The following is a 14,218-nucleotide window of genomic DNA, read 5'->3' as shown; positions in this document are numbered from 1 at the left end:
TCAGGCCATTTTTCATGTTACTCTCTCTTGTTCCGGACTTTCGTAAAGTATGTGCCGACCAACACATACCTAGGCTGCAGCTGTCATCACTTTATTGTGCACTCTCACATTGTAACGGTTGTCTGCAGGCAATCTCGCTGTTGTATGCTTTGCCTTACAGCTTTATAACGTTTGCCTGCAGCACCCTTTAGGTGCCTGGCTGCCACGAAACCCGACCAAAGTTATGTCAGGCAGTTTTTGAGACACTGATGATATGGACCCCAGAAAAATCTACTGGTTCTCTGTGTAGCGATATCACACTGGCCCAGTTTTGAGAAGCTGATTCGATTAAAGGCTGACGAAAACGTCTGACACACGGATAGCTAGATTGATCTATACCAAGTATAGCATTCAGTGGTGTCCAAGGCGGCTTCAATTTATCAAACCCGCGCATGATTCGTCAGTTTGGCTAAAGAAGCACGCATCTGGTTGGTCACAAATTTCAGCCTACGCAAATGGCTGTGGGTCACGTGACGGTATGGTTTGTGTGGTAGCCGAACTGAAACAGACACTAGATGATAGGCAGAATATAGAGACTGTCACCAATAGTCAATCTGTGGATGTTCATCGTTTGCGGAAATAAAGACGGTCGTGTTCCCACTAACGAAATTCGACAATGTATAGCCGGAGTAAGTATGTTTGATATTGCTTGTATCATGCCGAACTGTGAAGTTTCACGTTTCGTACCCGGTTCCCTAACAGTTGAGAGTTCGACCAATGAGTATGTGTATCTGTCTGGTTATACCAGTGAAGACTGTCAGTGAACAAAACATGTCTTTGTCAAGGAAACGGGAAGACAGAGTTTGCATAATGTCGATATTTCCCGATAGAAACTAAATTTTAACGTAAAGGAGACATTAACGGCGACTGAAATAGGTTTGGCACACTAGGTCTTCCGAAAACGTGTCAGATCAGGGTATGGGCAGGCACCGTGTTTTCCACTTCATTCTGGTTAGTTTTGCTCCGCTATAACAGAGTATCGAGTTTTAGTTGTTCGCCACAATTCTTATTACCCAAGATGTGTTGGCTAGGTAGTTTGTTTTGGAAAAGTGCCATCCAAACAATGATGCAAGTGGTCATGGACTGTGCTGTGCTAGCTGAATGGATTTTGGCAAGTTTTACGAAATCCAATCCTTTCTTCCACAAATGGAAATGATGCGCTGGGTGAAATGTGCCGCCGACTGGTCTCACCTACTTTGGGACTATGTCTGAGGCACCATTTTTCCAGGAGCGAAGACTAAGCGTAGTTCAACAGCCGGGGAACCACAGTCGCTGGCAGTTTGCAGGGTATGACGTTTTTAATAGGGTCTGCGTTCAATTTAAAACTGCTCGTAAGTAAGTAAGTTGACCTCTCCGGATCGTGTTCCCACTAACGAAATTCGACAATGTATAGCCGGAGTAAGTATGTTTGATATTGCTTGTATCATGCCGAACTGTGAAGTTTCACGTTTCGTACCCGGTTCCCTAACAGTTGAGAGTTCGACCAATGAGTATGTGTATCTGTCTGGTTATACCAGTGAAGACTGTCAGTGAACAAAACATGTCTTTGTCAAGGAAACGGGAAGACAGAGTTTGCATAATGTCGATATTTCCCGATAGAAACTAAATTTTAACGTAAAGGAGACATTAACGGCGACTGAAATAGGTTTGGCACACTAGGTCTTCCGAAAACGTGTCAGATCAGGGTATGGGCAGGCACCGTGTTTTCCACTTCATTCTGGTTAGTTTTGCTCCGCTATAACAGAGTATCGAGTTTTAGTTGTTCGCCACAATTCTTATTACCCAAGATGTGTTGGCTAGGTAGTTTGTTTTGGAAAAGTGCCATCCAAACAATGATGCAAGTGGTCATGGACTGTGCTGTGCTAGCTGAATGGATTTTGGCAAGTTTTACGAAATCCAATCCTTTCTTCCACAAATGGAAATGATGCGCTGGGTGAAATGTGCCGCCGACTGGTCTCACCTACTTTGGGACTATGTCTGAGGCACCATTTTTCCAGGAGCGAAGACTAAGCGTAGTTCAACAGCCGGGGAACCACAGTCGCTGGCAGTTTGCAGGGTATGACGTTTTTAATAGGGTCTGCGTTCAATTTAAAACTGCTCGTAAGTAAGTAAGTTGATCGCCCTCTCCGGATAAATAACTGTCGTCCAGCATCTCTACCCAGTCTGACGTGATGATGTTTCCCAACCCACGAAATAGTTCTTGCCAATCATTAGCGAGAAACTGCCGAACTGCAAAAGTTGGTCACTGCTTTTGCTTATACTTCCGGCCTTTTGTTCTAGGGTTCCTCTAGGTCACCAACTTACATTCCACTCGACCATGAAAGACATTATCAGTTTGGACGAAACATTATTCGGAATTTTGACAAATAAACTAAGCTTGTCATCCGATGCGGAACTGCCAGTAAGATATAGTCACACATTTGTTCCTCAGTTCTCTTCAGTAAATATAAACCAAGAACCCACACAACCCGGTTTCATGCGTTGCATTCAAAATTAAAAAGAAAAATTAGTATGCACAGCCACAGGGGGTCATCTTGCAATTCAACTGGAACACCCATTGAACCACTGTGTTTTAATTTAATCACAAAGATAAACAGCTATTTTCTGTGGTGGGAATTTCGGAAACAAAGAATCAACAGCATTGGACAACAGGTGACTGGGACTTGGGGGTAAAGTTTCAAATGTCTGGAAGAGTCTAAAACCTCTTCAAACAGTGAGGGAACAAAATCTCATTAAACGGAGGAGAATGCCGATCTGCAGTTATACTATCTAAATGGTGATCGGGGTATGAAGTTTTCCAGGTTTAAACAACACGGTTGAGAGACGATAACTGCTAGATGCGCGTATTTCGTACTGGGTCATCAGTACCAGTTTGCCCATAACAAGATAACGGATCTATCATTCTTATGTCTACAAACTTCCGTCTCTTAAGTGCGTTCTGTAAGTGACTGAAGAGATATTACTGTTTCATTTATCTTTAAAGTGTTTAAAACTCAAAAATCAATACGGTCAACTATTTTCTGCGATTGCATATCATTGGACAAATAAATTTGGCCTCCTCCGATTACCTCGTAATTTCTGACAGTAAATAGGAGGATTGGATATAACTCATGGATTTGAACTATAAAGCATCACAGGTGCTAATCTGCGTTGGTCTGGTACAACTAGGCCTTGATAACCAGTTTGCCCATAACAAGATAACGGATCTATCATTCTTATGTCTACAAACTTCCGTCTCTTAAGTGCGTTCTGTAAGTGACTGAAGAGATATTACTGTTTCATTTATCTTTAAAGTGTTTAAAACTCAAAAATCAATACGGTCAACTATTTTCTGCGATTGCATATCATTGGACAAATAAATTTGGCCTCCTCCGATTACCTCGTAATTTCTGACAGTAAATAGGAGGATTGGATATAACTCATGGATTTGAACTATAAAGCACTACAGGTGCTATTCTGCGTTGGTCTGGTACAACTAGGCCTCGATAAATTGTTGCCTTGATTTTGCATTTTTTTTTCATTTTATGAAACAAGCAAATTTTACAATACACTCTCCTTAGTTTTCTTCGATTTCCCTATCCTCCATTTTGAGTTTTGTGGCCACACAGTCAGTAGTCGATCAATCTAATTAATTGTCGGTTCCTACCCCACATGACCTCCTTCTTTTTGACTCCGCATATCAGTTATCTATCCCACGTGACTTGGTCTTCTGAGGCTTCTTACGTTGACCCCTGCAAACTCGGTACTCAGGTTTACCTACTTGACGTCAAGAAAATAATTGTTACTCAGTCCTAAAAACATCCGTCAGCAAGAGAACCTATACCACAATTTTGGCTTTCTTCGATTGACCTTTCATGGAACTGCCCTGGTGACCGACCACCTTTAGGAGCTTGCCCTAAAATAAAGCCTGTGTACCCACCCAATATGACCATGGACCATACTTTGAAGCCATTTTTCTATCCGAAATCCACGTCACAAAAGACGTAAAATTCATCAGCCCTTTTAGTCCGGGATGCAGCGGAACATCTACTACTTCCTGAATTTTGATTCTTGCAGTCTGTAATGACAGTCCATGGGTGATATAAACCAAACAGTTTTCTAAGCCATTTTTGTAAATTGATTTACGCGTTACGTGGTCAAATGGTGTGGAGAGGTATTGCCGGATTTTTCACTTCTGAATAGGAGACAGTGCCAAGCTAGGGGTCCACTGTGTCCCGGTTGACAAAAGGTAAACACATCTTCCCAAAAAGAGGTAGTCTGTCTTGTAAGATAACGGGAAATTCTAGTGCCTCACGCCTAAAATAAGGATTGTTTAATTCAGCTGAATGTATATAACGGAGCAGTGCTAACTTAGCACAAATATGCTAGCGACTGTGGCCGTAAGAGTCACTGTATGGTCGAAAACAATGAGACCACAGAACATTAGCCGTGCTCTTTCTTCCGACGACTATCTCAGATCATGTGTATCTTAGTTCGTTCATCCCTGAATGTTGCTAGCGAGCACACGGTAGATCATTTTTCAGGCAACATCAGCTAGATTGTATCCCAACACACAGCAAAGGCTTAAGTTTCAGACATGGGTTGTTTCTTTAAGATAAAGACAAAACATTCGTTGCAATAGCAACAGTTTTAAAAAATTCAAGACCCAGAAAACTAAGGAATTTATCAAACACCGGAATTGCGCTCCAGTAACATGCACGACTATCAGGCGGGAGTGGATCTTTTAAGTATTTGAATTAAGGGTTTTACAGCTGATAAAAATACCAACATTGGTTAATTAGTGAATTTGTCTCCACCACTTTATCTAAGATAGCGTTCTTTACGTGACAAAAACGCATGTGACTCAAGTCAATCAAGCGGCCCAAAGTAAGGTGAATAATTGGTTGATTGGAAATGTTAGACTGGTTTTAGCAACATGTTTTAACTGATAAAATTTCGCAGGTAAAATGACCACTTAGAAAAATGGGAGGATTCAATTTTTATTGTCCATACTCCAAATGGATAGTAACAGCCAGAGAATAATATGGAGTAAAAACTGACTCTAAAAATCGATTATTCTGCTTGACGTTCTTTCGACTCCGGCACAAAACTACAGAAACTGTCGATACCCTCGAACGCCGACCAAAGCCCGTTTAGTTCGAGTTAATCTTTGGTTGGAAAGATCAGTCTAAGGCCCAAAGAATCATCAAGTGACTGACAAATTCAATAAAAATAATAAAATTGGTTAGCTTTAGCATCTGGCTGCCATGCCAACCGAAGAAGAGCTGGGATACTGCCCGTTTGTCCAAGCCTGGACAGGAGAGGTCGGGGTGTAGAGAACCATCCGATCAGTGAATCCTAGCTCTAACCATTAAGCCATTCCTTCAAATTAATGCCTTCAGGTGGCTAGAGTACCGGCAGCGGGGTAGCTTGTCTAAACTGGGCCAAAAGTGTTGAGATGGACACGCTAGTCTTAACGCCAGTTTCAAAATCCCTCTGATAAAGCATTTATTTAAACCAAAACATTCTGTACAGCTCAGTGGCACAGAACACCTCGCTTGCATTGCTGCGCTCTGCGCCTTCTTGTATTGTCCTCTGAAAACATCCATGTGCTTCTAGGAATGACAGAACTGTCAGATCGTTTGGAGCTGCACCATTACTTACGAGCACTGCTTGCTGCAAACCAATTTATGCCGGTTTGGAGGTTAACTATGTATTCAGATCTACTGATAAAAGGCAGTGCTCAGTGCCGAGTCTTAAAGAATCAATGCGCCTTTCTAATAAATAGCAGCCATGATCTGCGCAACCACAAAATAACGTGTATCCGATCGGTCCTCGGAAGACATCTTCAGGGTTTCTGTCAAAACTTGCTAACGTTCGGCGGACTGCGATATACCACCTGCTAAAATACCATGTTCGCTTCAGTCAAATCTTAGTGTGCTGTACATAAGCTTCTGGAATATCGACCACATCCATAGCATGCGGTGTGTGTATGTCAACTGTGTTTCGTTTAGGCATGACCGAGCACGGTTAGTCTATCGTCCGACGGAGTGACTGACTAGAGAAAATAATAGAGGGCTATGACTGCCCGAACAATGCTTTCATCTGGAGATTTTTATAACCGCGTCAAATGCTATATTAGACATCTTAATATGTTTGTTAGGTCCCGGTGGTTCAAGTCACCAGTTTTTGCAGCCATTCTGTATACCACCTAGTTGAGTTACTCATTCCAGAGGAGTAGCTACGGAGGAATTTAAGCTTCCGAAGCTAGATCTGTGGAGGCAGTAATAACATCTGCAGGCCAGACAATAAAATCTGACTATACCACCAGCCGAATAAGCCCAACTCAGAAACTTCAGTGCCCTGCGGGAAGTGGGGCTGCAATTCCCAACACTCAGTCACACAGTCTGGATGGAAAGTGACAGAAGGAGTGCCACTAACATTGGTTAGTTGTCAAGCAATGCTGAGTACAGACAGGGTCACGTGGATCCCATCCTGGAAGACAAGCAGCACTAGTATCGCCCAAATTTTCGCAACATCCTTCGTCTCCTTCTGTCATTCCAAAATCTGTTTAAATTTAGTTATCAACCACCTATATTTGGGCACGCAAAACAACCGCCGTATGGGCAGACGGTAACTCAGAATTCGTAGCATATCATCATCTTCACCGAAGGCACAACATCAGTGTTCAACGCTCATGCTTCCCTGTCGTACGATCGTGATTTATTTGAAAGCCTTATTTTGAAGAAAAGAGTAAAAGCGGACCCGGTAGGGACTTAGTACTGGGCGCACCACAGTCACTCCAAGCCGCCTGCACTTCTAAACACTCGCTGAGGCTAACTGAATACAAAATGATAACAAGAACCCCACTGAAATCGATTAGCAGAAATATTTTGCAGTGTTTGTAACCAGGCGCAATCGGGGTCATGCGGTCTCATACTGGGAGGCAAATCGCACAATCTCCTTCATATCCTTCTGTCAGCACAAGGATTGGCTCCCTCTCTGTTTCCGTCACTCTGGATCGAGCAAGGAATACAGCACTCTTTTCGGCAAACGATGGTTCGTCATTTGCAATACACTGTGCTGTACACATCCCGCAATGAAAGTCGCCGTTACACAACCTCAAACTCGCTTTCGACGTGCATCGTAAGGGTTTCGCAGAAACGAGTCTACACTGGCAATCGTTCTGAGACAACGGTTGTCGAACACATGGAGACGTCTCAGTTTCGCTGCGCGAACAGGTCGGGTCTCACAGCCATACATTGTTATCCTGATAAACACATCCCCCGAGATTCACGGATATACTGCTTTGACGCTCTGGTATATCAAATTAACAAACCTGCCCCGAGCATTAGAGATTCGTGCATTGTCTTCATCTGTCACCCTAGATCCAGAACTAATATAACTTCCAAGATAGGTAAAACGCTCCACGAATTTCAGTGCCTCTCCTTGGATTGTAAGTGGCGTGTTCAGTGACCTCATGTCGACGAGCACGACCTTACACTTCGTGGGTGCAAATTGCGTACCAGATTACAGGATGACTGATCAGTTCATCCAAAAGCACCTCTCTAAAGACGAGAATTATGGCGTCTGAATATTTTAGATCGATAAAGCTTTCGTCGGAGGCTATTTCAACACTGGGTTTTGAAGACCTTTCAGCATTCTTGCGGTTTTACCACCGAGTATGAAATTAAATATGAATAGAGAGAGTGAGCGCCCATGACAGACACGTCTTTGTGAACGGGATCTTTTAAAGAGTCCTCAGTATACTCCCACACGCCTGAAAGTGTGAGAATACAAAGATGTTCATAAACCCTGTGGCATCCCTTAATGGGCGAGCACGCCAAGAAGAACAGACCTGTCAAATGAGTCAAATGAGCCTTGGAAATCCAGGAATACTGAAATCATAGGTCTTTTTTACTAATGGTACTGTTCTAGCCCCTGACGGATTGCAAGGATTTGGTCAACACAAACCCCACAAGGCCGGAATCCTAATTGCTGTTCTCGAGTTGGTGTTTCACGACCCAATATGGGGCAACAAAAGATAAGTGACGCCAACAGGCTCCTTATGCCTAGGGTCAAGCTGGTTACCGAACTCACTACGAACCCCTTTTTGTAAAACGGGCATTATAAACGATTTCCCTCACTGTTCTTTCCTCGAATGCATGCAAACAAACCAGAAAATCTCCAAATGTGGAACGCACTCTTTCAGCCATGCAAGTATGCGTAGCACATGGCCCAGTCACCGCTCAGAGTGATGAGTGTAATTTTTAATGATGCACCGTCTGCTACCCTAAGCGTTCGCTTCCTGATCACTCTTTTCCTAAGCAACTGGTTCCATCAGATTCCATCTATTAGGTGTTCAAAGACCTGAACATATATTAGGCTCTCCGCTCGAGGTAATCGAGTCTCACGGGCGTACAGTGATACAGCCCACAGCCCAAAGGACCTTTGAGACCCAGTGAGATGATCTTTTGGTGCCAGGAATAGCTAAAGCAATTCTGGTCCTTAAGACTCTTGCGTTCACTTCGTCTGTTACTCTACCGCCAGAACCAATTCATCTCCCGTGATATGTATATCGTTTCACACTCCTTGGACCTTTGGAAGCATGTACAATCACTGTACGTCCAAGAGTATTCTTTCGCTCTTTGTGGACACAAAGCACATGCTGGAGGACTAGATGATTTTGTTTGGCTTCTTAGTATTTGTTACGCTTTTTAGAATGACAAAAAGCTATGTATGTTGTTCCTGGTTCTGGTTCCGGGAGTTCCGAACCTCTGGATTTTGAAGACATTACACTGTTTGCTCCACTACCCCATCGGTGACAATATTGAAAAATATTACGCCAAACGAGGTAAACAAAACTGAATGCCCAATCCTACAGCTAGAAAACAGTAATAGGCAACACCACTGATTATTGGTACTAAGTTCGGGATGTAGGAGCTGCCCAGGGTAAGACATTACGTAGCGGGGTCTGAATTAAGGCAACCGCTAAATACCAACGCAGGCAGGAATACAATTATTGGACACCCAATCTTTCGACGTTTAGTGTGCGGAAAGCAGCTCACTCCATATGCAGCTCAGATTTCGATTGTTCAGATTTTTACTGTCAGGACTTACGTTGTCATAAATTCGGTCTTGTTTTGCTCATGTTAGGGTAGATGGACCAGTAAATCCGATGCAAAGCCGTTGTGACCAATATGAAAGGGTATTTACTTTGATTTGCACATTGACCTACATACCAATTTGGTTTTGACGAGAGACTTATCTGAAACCCATCTGAATTTTTCGTGATGATGTTTTTAAATAGTTACTTTGGTTATTTTATTCTGGAAGTCCATACGGCTCCAGTAAACGATGCAAAATTTAGGAGATGAAAAGACCAACGTTCAAACACCCAATATTTTAATCTGTGTCCTATAAGGATCGCGCGAAATTAATCGATAAAGTTTGCTCTGGAAAAGTGTGGGCTAATATAGGGAACCATAAAAAAGGCACACTAACGTTTTAGAGTGAGATTTCCCTAGAGATCCACGTAGGTCAAGCGTAATTTGGCTACTCATAATCTTTTGGATGGGCAACAAGTGATTAGCTATAATGCAGTCGTGTTGATCTGTGTGTAATTTTTTGGTTTCAGTAAATTTATCGGGATATGTTCTCAATCCGCTACCCCTTTTCAGTCTCCTTAGTGTCTTTTCGAGCCAGTTTTATGTTTGCTATGGCGATGGTACAATAAACACACTTTCAATCTGTTCAGCTGCCCTACGCTTCATTTGTGTTGCCTACATTAGACAAAGGTAAGCCAACAGAATAAGATTCACTTCAATCACACAGTAGGGTGTATCGACGTATTCCACATTCCACACCCCACTTTGTTGAAAGAAACCTGTTTTACACTGCTGCAGTCTTGCAAATGAATTCGCGCATACTCAACACACTTTGCTGAGCGAATCTTGCATTGCTGGAAGTAGGTTACGTACTGACACGGACATCCCTGGTTTGATATTAATAAACATTTACACAATGATATCTTCCTTCCGAATGTTTTCACTGTGGTTCATGACGCCGGAGGTACTTACTCTTCATCAAAATAAGCATACAGCTTTTTCCATAAGGTGAACCGTGGTCGTTTCTCTAATGCCAGCATTACTTTCGTACCCTCCAAACACTGTTGATACTAACTAGTTCATAGATATTTATCTAAAATTATGCATCTTACGATGACTGCTGGAGGGTGCTTTTAACCTGTTGCATTGCAGAGCGAAACGTTGCTGCGCATGTCATTTCGAGGCGGGAAAACGTTTATGTGGTAGACCTTATTACTTCGTCACAAAGAGACCGGATCTTACCGTGGTGTGACGGATTGCGCCCCTCAGCGACCCACTGAGCTATGTTGTGGGGGTGTCCCCACGACATTCACAGGGTCTCTCATACCAGGTTGGTCAATGGGTGGAGGTCTGATAAACACAGTCTCTTGGTACTTCAGGTTGCGGGTTAAAACATGTGGCGACTTGTTCCTTAAAAACGGTGATCCATTTGCATTTCCTGCTAAACACTGCTGCCTTGCGGTTAGGCTTTTGAGCCAAAGGCTTTGGCTGAGGACCCTAATCGTCTTCCTGTCCAGACGTGGACGCCCTAACAGTATCACAGCCCACGTACAAACTTCATTCCTATGCCTAAATGCCACATCAGCCGGGTCGCCTTATACTCACTGCATACAGCAGGGCAGGTAAGAAAAAGCAGGCTATTGCAGACGCCTCCCTTCTTTCTCTTTCACATACTTTTTCTTCCTCCCCCTTCCCATCCCATCTATAACTCCATCCTTATAGGACCAGCACTTAGGTCTGATAACTCCGCTCGTTTTCCATGGGATTCGCGTGCTCGTCAAACGACGCTGGCATCATCAGGTATCTCGAAAACAATCTTCAACTGAGTTTAACACCGACGCTGTCAAATGCAGGTTTTACAACGCTCTGACTGTTCTGTTGCGGCGAGCTAAAAGTTCAGCTGTCGGAATGGTTTCCAGAGATCTGAAAGCACAGGTGAGGAGGCCTAGCTTATCTTAGACTCAATCAGGAGGTAGACATGGATTGGACTCGGTATGTACGGAAACTGGTTAACGATTGCTCCAACTATGTGCTGATCTCAGGCTGTCTTTATACAGTAACAACTTTCGAAATAGCCGAAGTTGTCTGGCCACATAATGTCCTCCAACGCCATGCCGGCCACAAACTCAAATCGATCATATTACCTTCAGATATGGATGGCACGACTCAATAACTGAGTGCCGGTCATTTTGGAGCACATATGTGGATTCCGACCACGAGCTCATCCGGTGTCGATGCTCCCTCCCTTTTCCAGCACTGAGTACCACGCTGACAGATAGCTTGGCACCTGAGAGACTGTCAGATCCGGATGCTGGACAAAATTATCAGAATGGTCTTCCAGAGTCTCAACCAAATGCTACACCATCAGATGTAAACTCAAACTGGGACGAGAGTGCGAACTCTGTGCAGAGTGCTGGGAGTTTCGCCTGTGGCACTCCACCACCTGATGAACTCATGCACTGGATATTAGACCAAACGTTGGCACTGCTTAATTCTCTGCTAAATATATCAGCCGGTCCCGAACAGAACTTGACACGATTCAATATCGGATGTCAAGTGAAAGTGAACGTACGAGTCGACCGTGAAGTGTGATGGACAGGAAAAGTCAAGGAAAAGGAAGAGGCACAGAAAGCCAGTAATGTCCGAAGATTATTTCAGTTGATCCGTGCGACCGGTCCACGAAAAGTACCGGTGAGTGTAACCATCAAGGATCAGAATGGAGTGGCCATCTTGAATAAAGAAGAACGCCTCAAACGTTGGACTGATTACTTCAAACAACAGTTGTTGTCACTGGCGTCACTGGCGCCTCGTTGGCATACGGTGGCTCGTGAAACACTAACTTGAGAACAGCAAGCGATATCTCGGCCTGGTAGGGCTTACGTTGACCAAGTCTTCACACTCACGCCATACGTATAGGAGACCCACATTTCTAGTATTCATGGATTTTCAAAGCGCAACTGACTCGGTTGACCGGTCTGTTCATGGCACATTTTCCCATCAAGAAATGCATGGACTTTCAAGGCGCAATTGACTCGGTTGACCGGTCTGTTCATGACACATTTTCCCATCAAGAAATGTCCCGAAAATGCGTGAGTATAGTAACCTCTTTACGTTCTGAGACTTCCGGACGTGCGAGAGTATACAAAAAGCTCTTCGAAAGCTTCCGTACACAAATCAGTGTCCGTCAGTCATTCCCTCCCTTAGTATGCAACTCGCACCACAAAAGTGTAGGGTCATGCTCCTTGACATGCAGTCACTGAGCACGCCACCTACGACCCAGGAGGAGGTATTGGAAGCTGTGGAGCGTTTTACGTTCATTAAAATCTGTATTAGTTCTGATTTTAATGTGACAGATGAGATTACTGTACGAATCTCCAAGGCTCCGGGAACTCTTCTAATATGAGACACCTATGGCGTCAAAGCAGTATATCCGTGAATCTCAAGGAACGTGTGTATCGGGCTGCTGTGTGGTCCGTTTTAGTTGTTTGGATGTGAGACTTGGCCCGTTTGAGCAGCGAAACTGGGGGATCTCCAGGTGTTCGACAATCGCTGTCTCAAAACCATGGCTCGTGTGGTTTAGTGCCGGCGTATCCGTACCAAGGCAATTAGAAAGCAAGTTTTCGGTTTTCAATGGGTACTTCGACCAAAGAATATGTCCAGCATCAGAGGCTACGTTGGTTTGAACATGTGTTGCCGTTTACCGAAGAAAGTGCTGTTTTCCGTGCCAGATTGAGAATAGCGGAAGCACAGAGGTGGCCAACCCCTGACGTGGTAGAAGACTAGAGAGGAGCCTACGAAATATATGGGTGCTGTCGGTGCTACTCGCCCTCTAAGTTATGGACAGCGTGATCCCGACTGCGCCTGGTTACAGACGCTGCAGGAAATGGCTGCCAATCGATCTCAGAACCGTTCTTGTTGTCTTCCTATCCAGATTGCCTGAATGAGTGTATGAAAGTGTAAGTCCCTTCCCTATCCACCTCCATTCTTTTCTTCACAATGAGGCTTTCAAGTCTATCACAGTCCAACGGCAGTGAAGCATCAGTGTCGAACACTGATGTCATACTGTCGATGCTGATGATGGTGGTAGTGATGCTTCCCCGAGATCTTGTTTTAAAGTTCTATTCAGAGAAGCCGAAGGTTTTATCGGTTGTTTATTGCTGATGGTGCAGTGCTGTCTCCACTCTTCTGACCATGTCCTTTCACAATCAGGTTAACCGTTCGTTTTTACCCTGACGGATTCCTCTGAGTATTATTTGAGACACAATTGTACTTTACACCACACTGAGTAACTCAAACTAAGATTCATGCAACTGCTGTTTGTTTCCATTAGGCTCGACATATTCCAGTATCATTTACCTAATTTTCCATCTTGTACCTGTTGGTTCGGTGTTTCTTGTGAGATCCTTCTTACTAACTGAGCTGGACGATTTCACTCTATACCTAGGAGACGACCATCATCCTAAAGTGAACGGTATATCCATCTATCGGTTTGTTTACTGACGTACCACACCAGTTCTTGGACGATACCCAAAGACCGAATTGGTTAAACCGTAATGAATGGCTTAGTACCTCACTGTTAGCCCTACTATGGCTTAGAGGCTTAGTTTTCCACAATAACAAGACTTCCAAGTCCGAGTGGTGCCGAAAATGATGATAACTTTTGATAGCCACTCAAGGGGTCTATTTTCCTCCTCATTCATTCTGTTGTTAGGCTGGCAAGGGATCCCTCCTTGAGGGACAAGATCTGGAAGGTACTACACATGATGATCCTGTGCTAGGCATATCATCACATGCTAAACGAATTCCCTTTTTTTGGTTATTTTAGTTTTGGAAGAAAATAGTGAGAATGTTGAGTCACTGTCGCTGCTTTCATTCCACGGCAAACGCATAGCCCTGTTCATCTCACAGCAACCTGACGGTACATAAAGGAAACCGATTTCCTTGCAATAAGAACCTAGCATTATCCCTGCTTTTTTTAACTGAGGAAGATATGGGCTGGCTTTCCAAAACGGATACACAACCTTACGGAAAAGCAATTTTGCTTCTATGCTCTGGCAAAATGCCTAAAACTTGCTCTTGCAATCACTCAATCA

The 14,218-nt window shown here is 43.8% G+C and overlaps 1 protein-coding gene across 1 annotated transcript in view; it reads left to right on the top strand.

Moving 5' to 3' along the window:
* Positions 1 to 571: 571 nt before the first annotated feature.
* T265_02086 (hypothetical protein) overlaps positions 572 to 14,218 on the top strand; it is a gene marked incomplete at both ends in the record, with an annotated part of 27,068 nt that continues 13,421 nt past the window's right edge. Inside the window, one exon of the mRNA XM_009166245.1 lies at positions 572 to 668. Within this exon, the coding sequence (XP_009164509.1) occupies positions 600 to 668 (69 nt within the window). The remainder of the gene's footprint in view (positions 669 to 14,218) is intronic.

The sequence above is a fragment of the Opisthorchis viverrini genome (assembly GCF_000715545.1).
Source record: "Opisthorchis viverrini unplaced genomic scaffold opera_v5_24, whole genome shotgun sequence".
Lineage (NCBI taxonomy): Eukaryota > Metazoa > Platyhelminthes > Trematoda > Opisthorchiida > Opisthorchiidae > Opisthorchis > Opisthorchis viverrini.
Note: the sequence above shows the minus strand (reverse complement) of the source record. Positions and strands in the feature narration are given on the sequence as shown.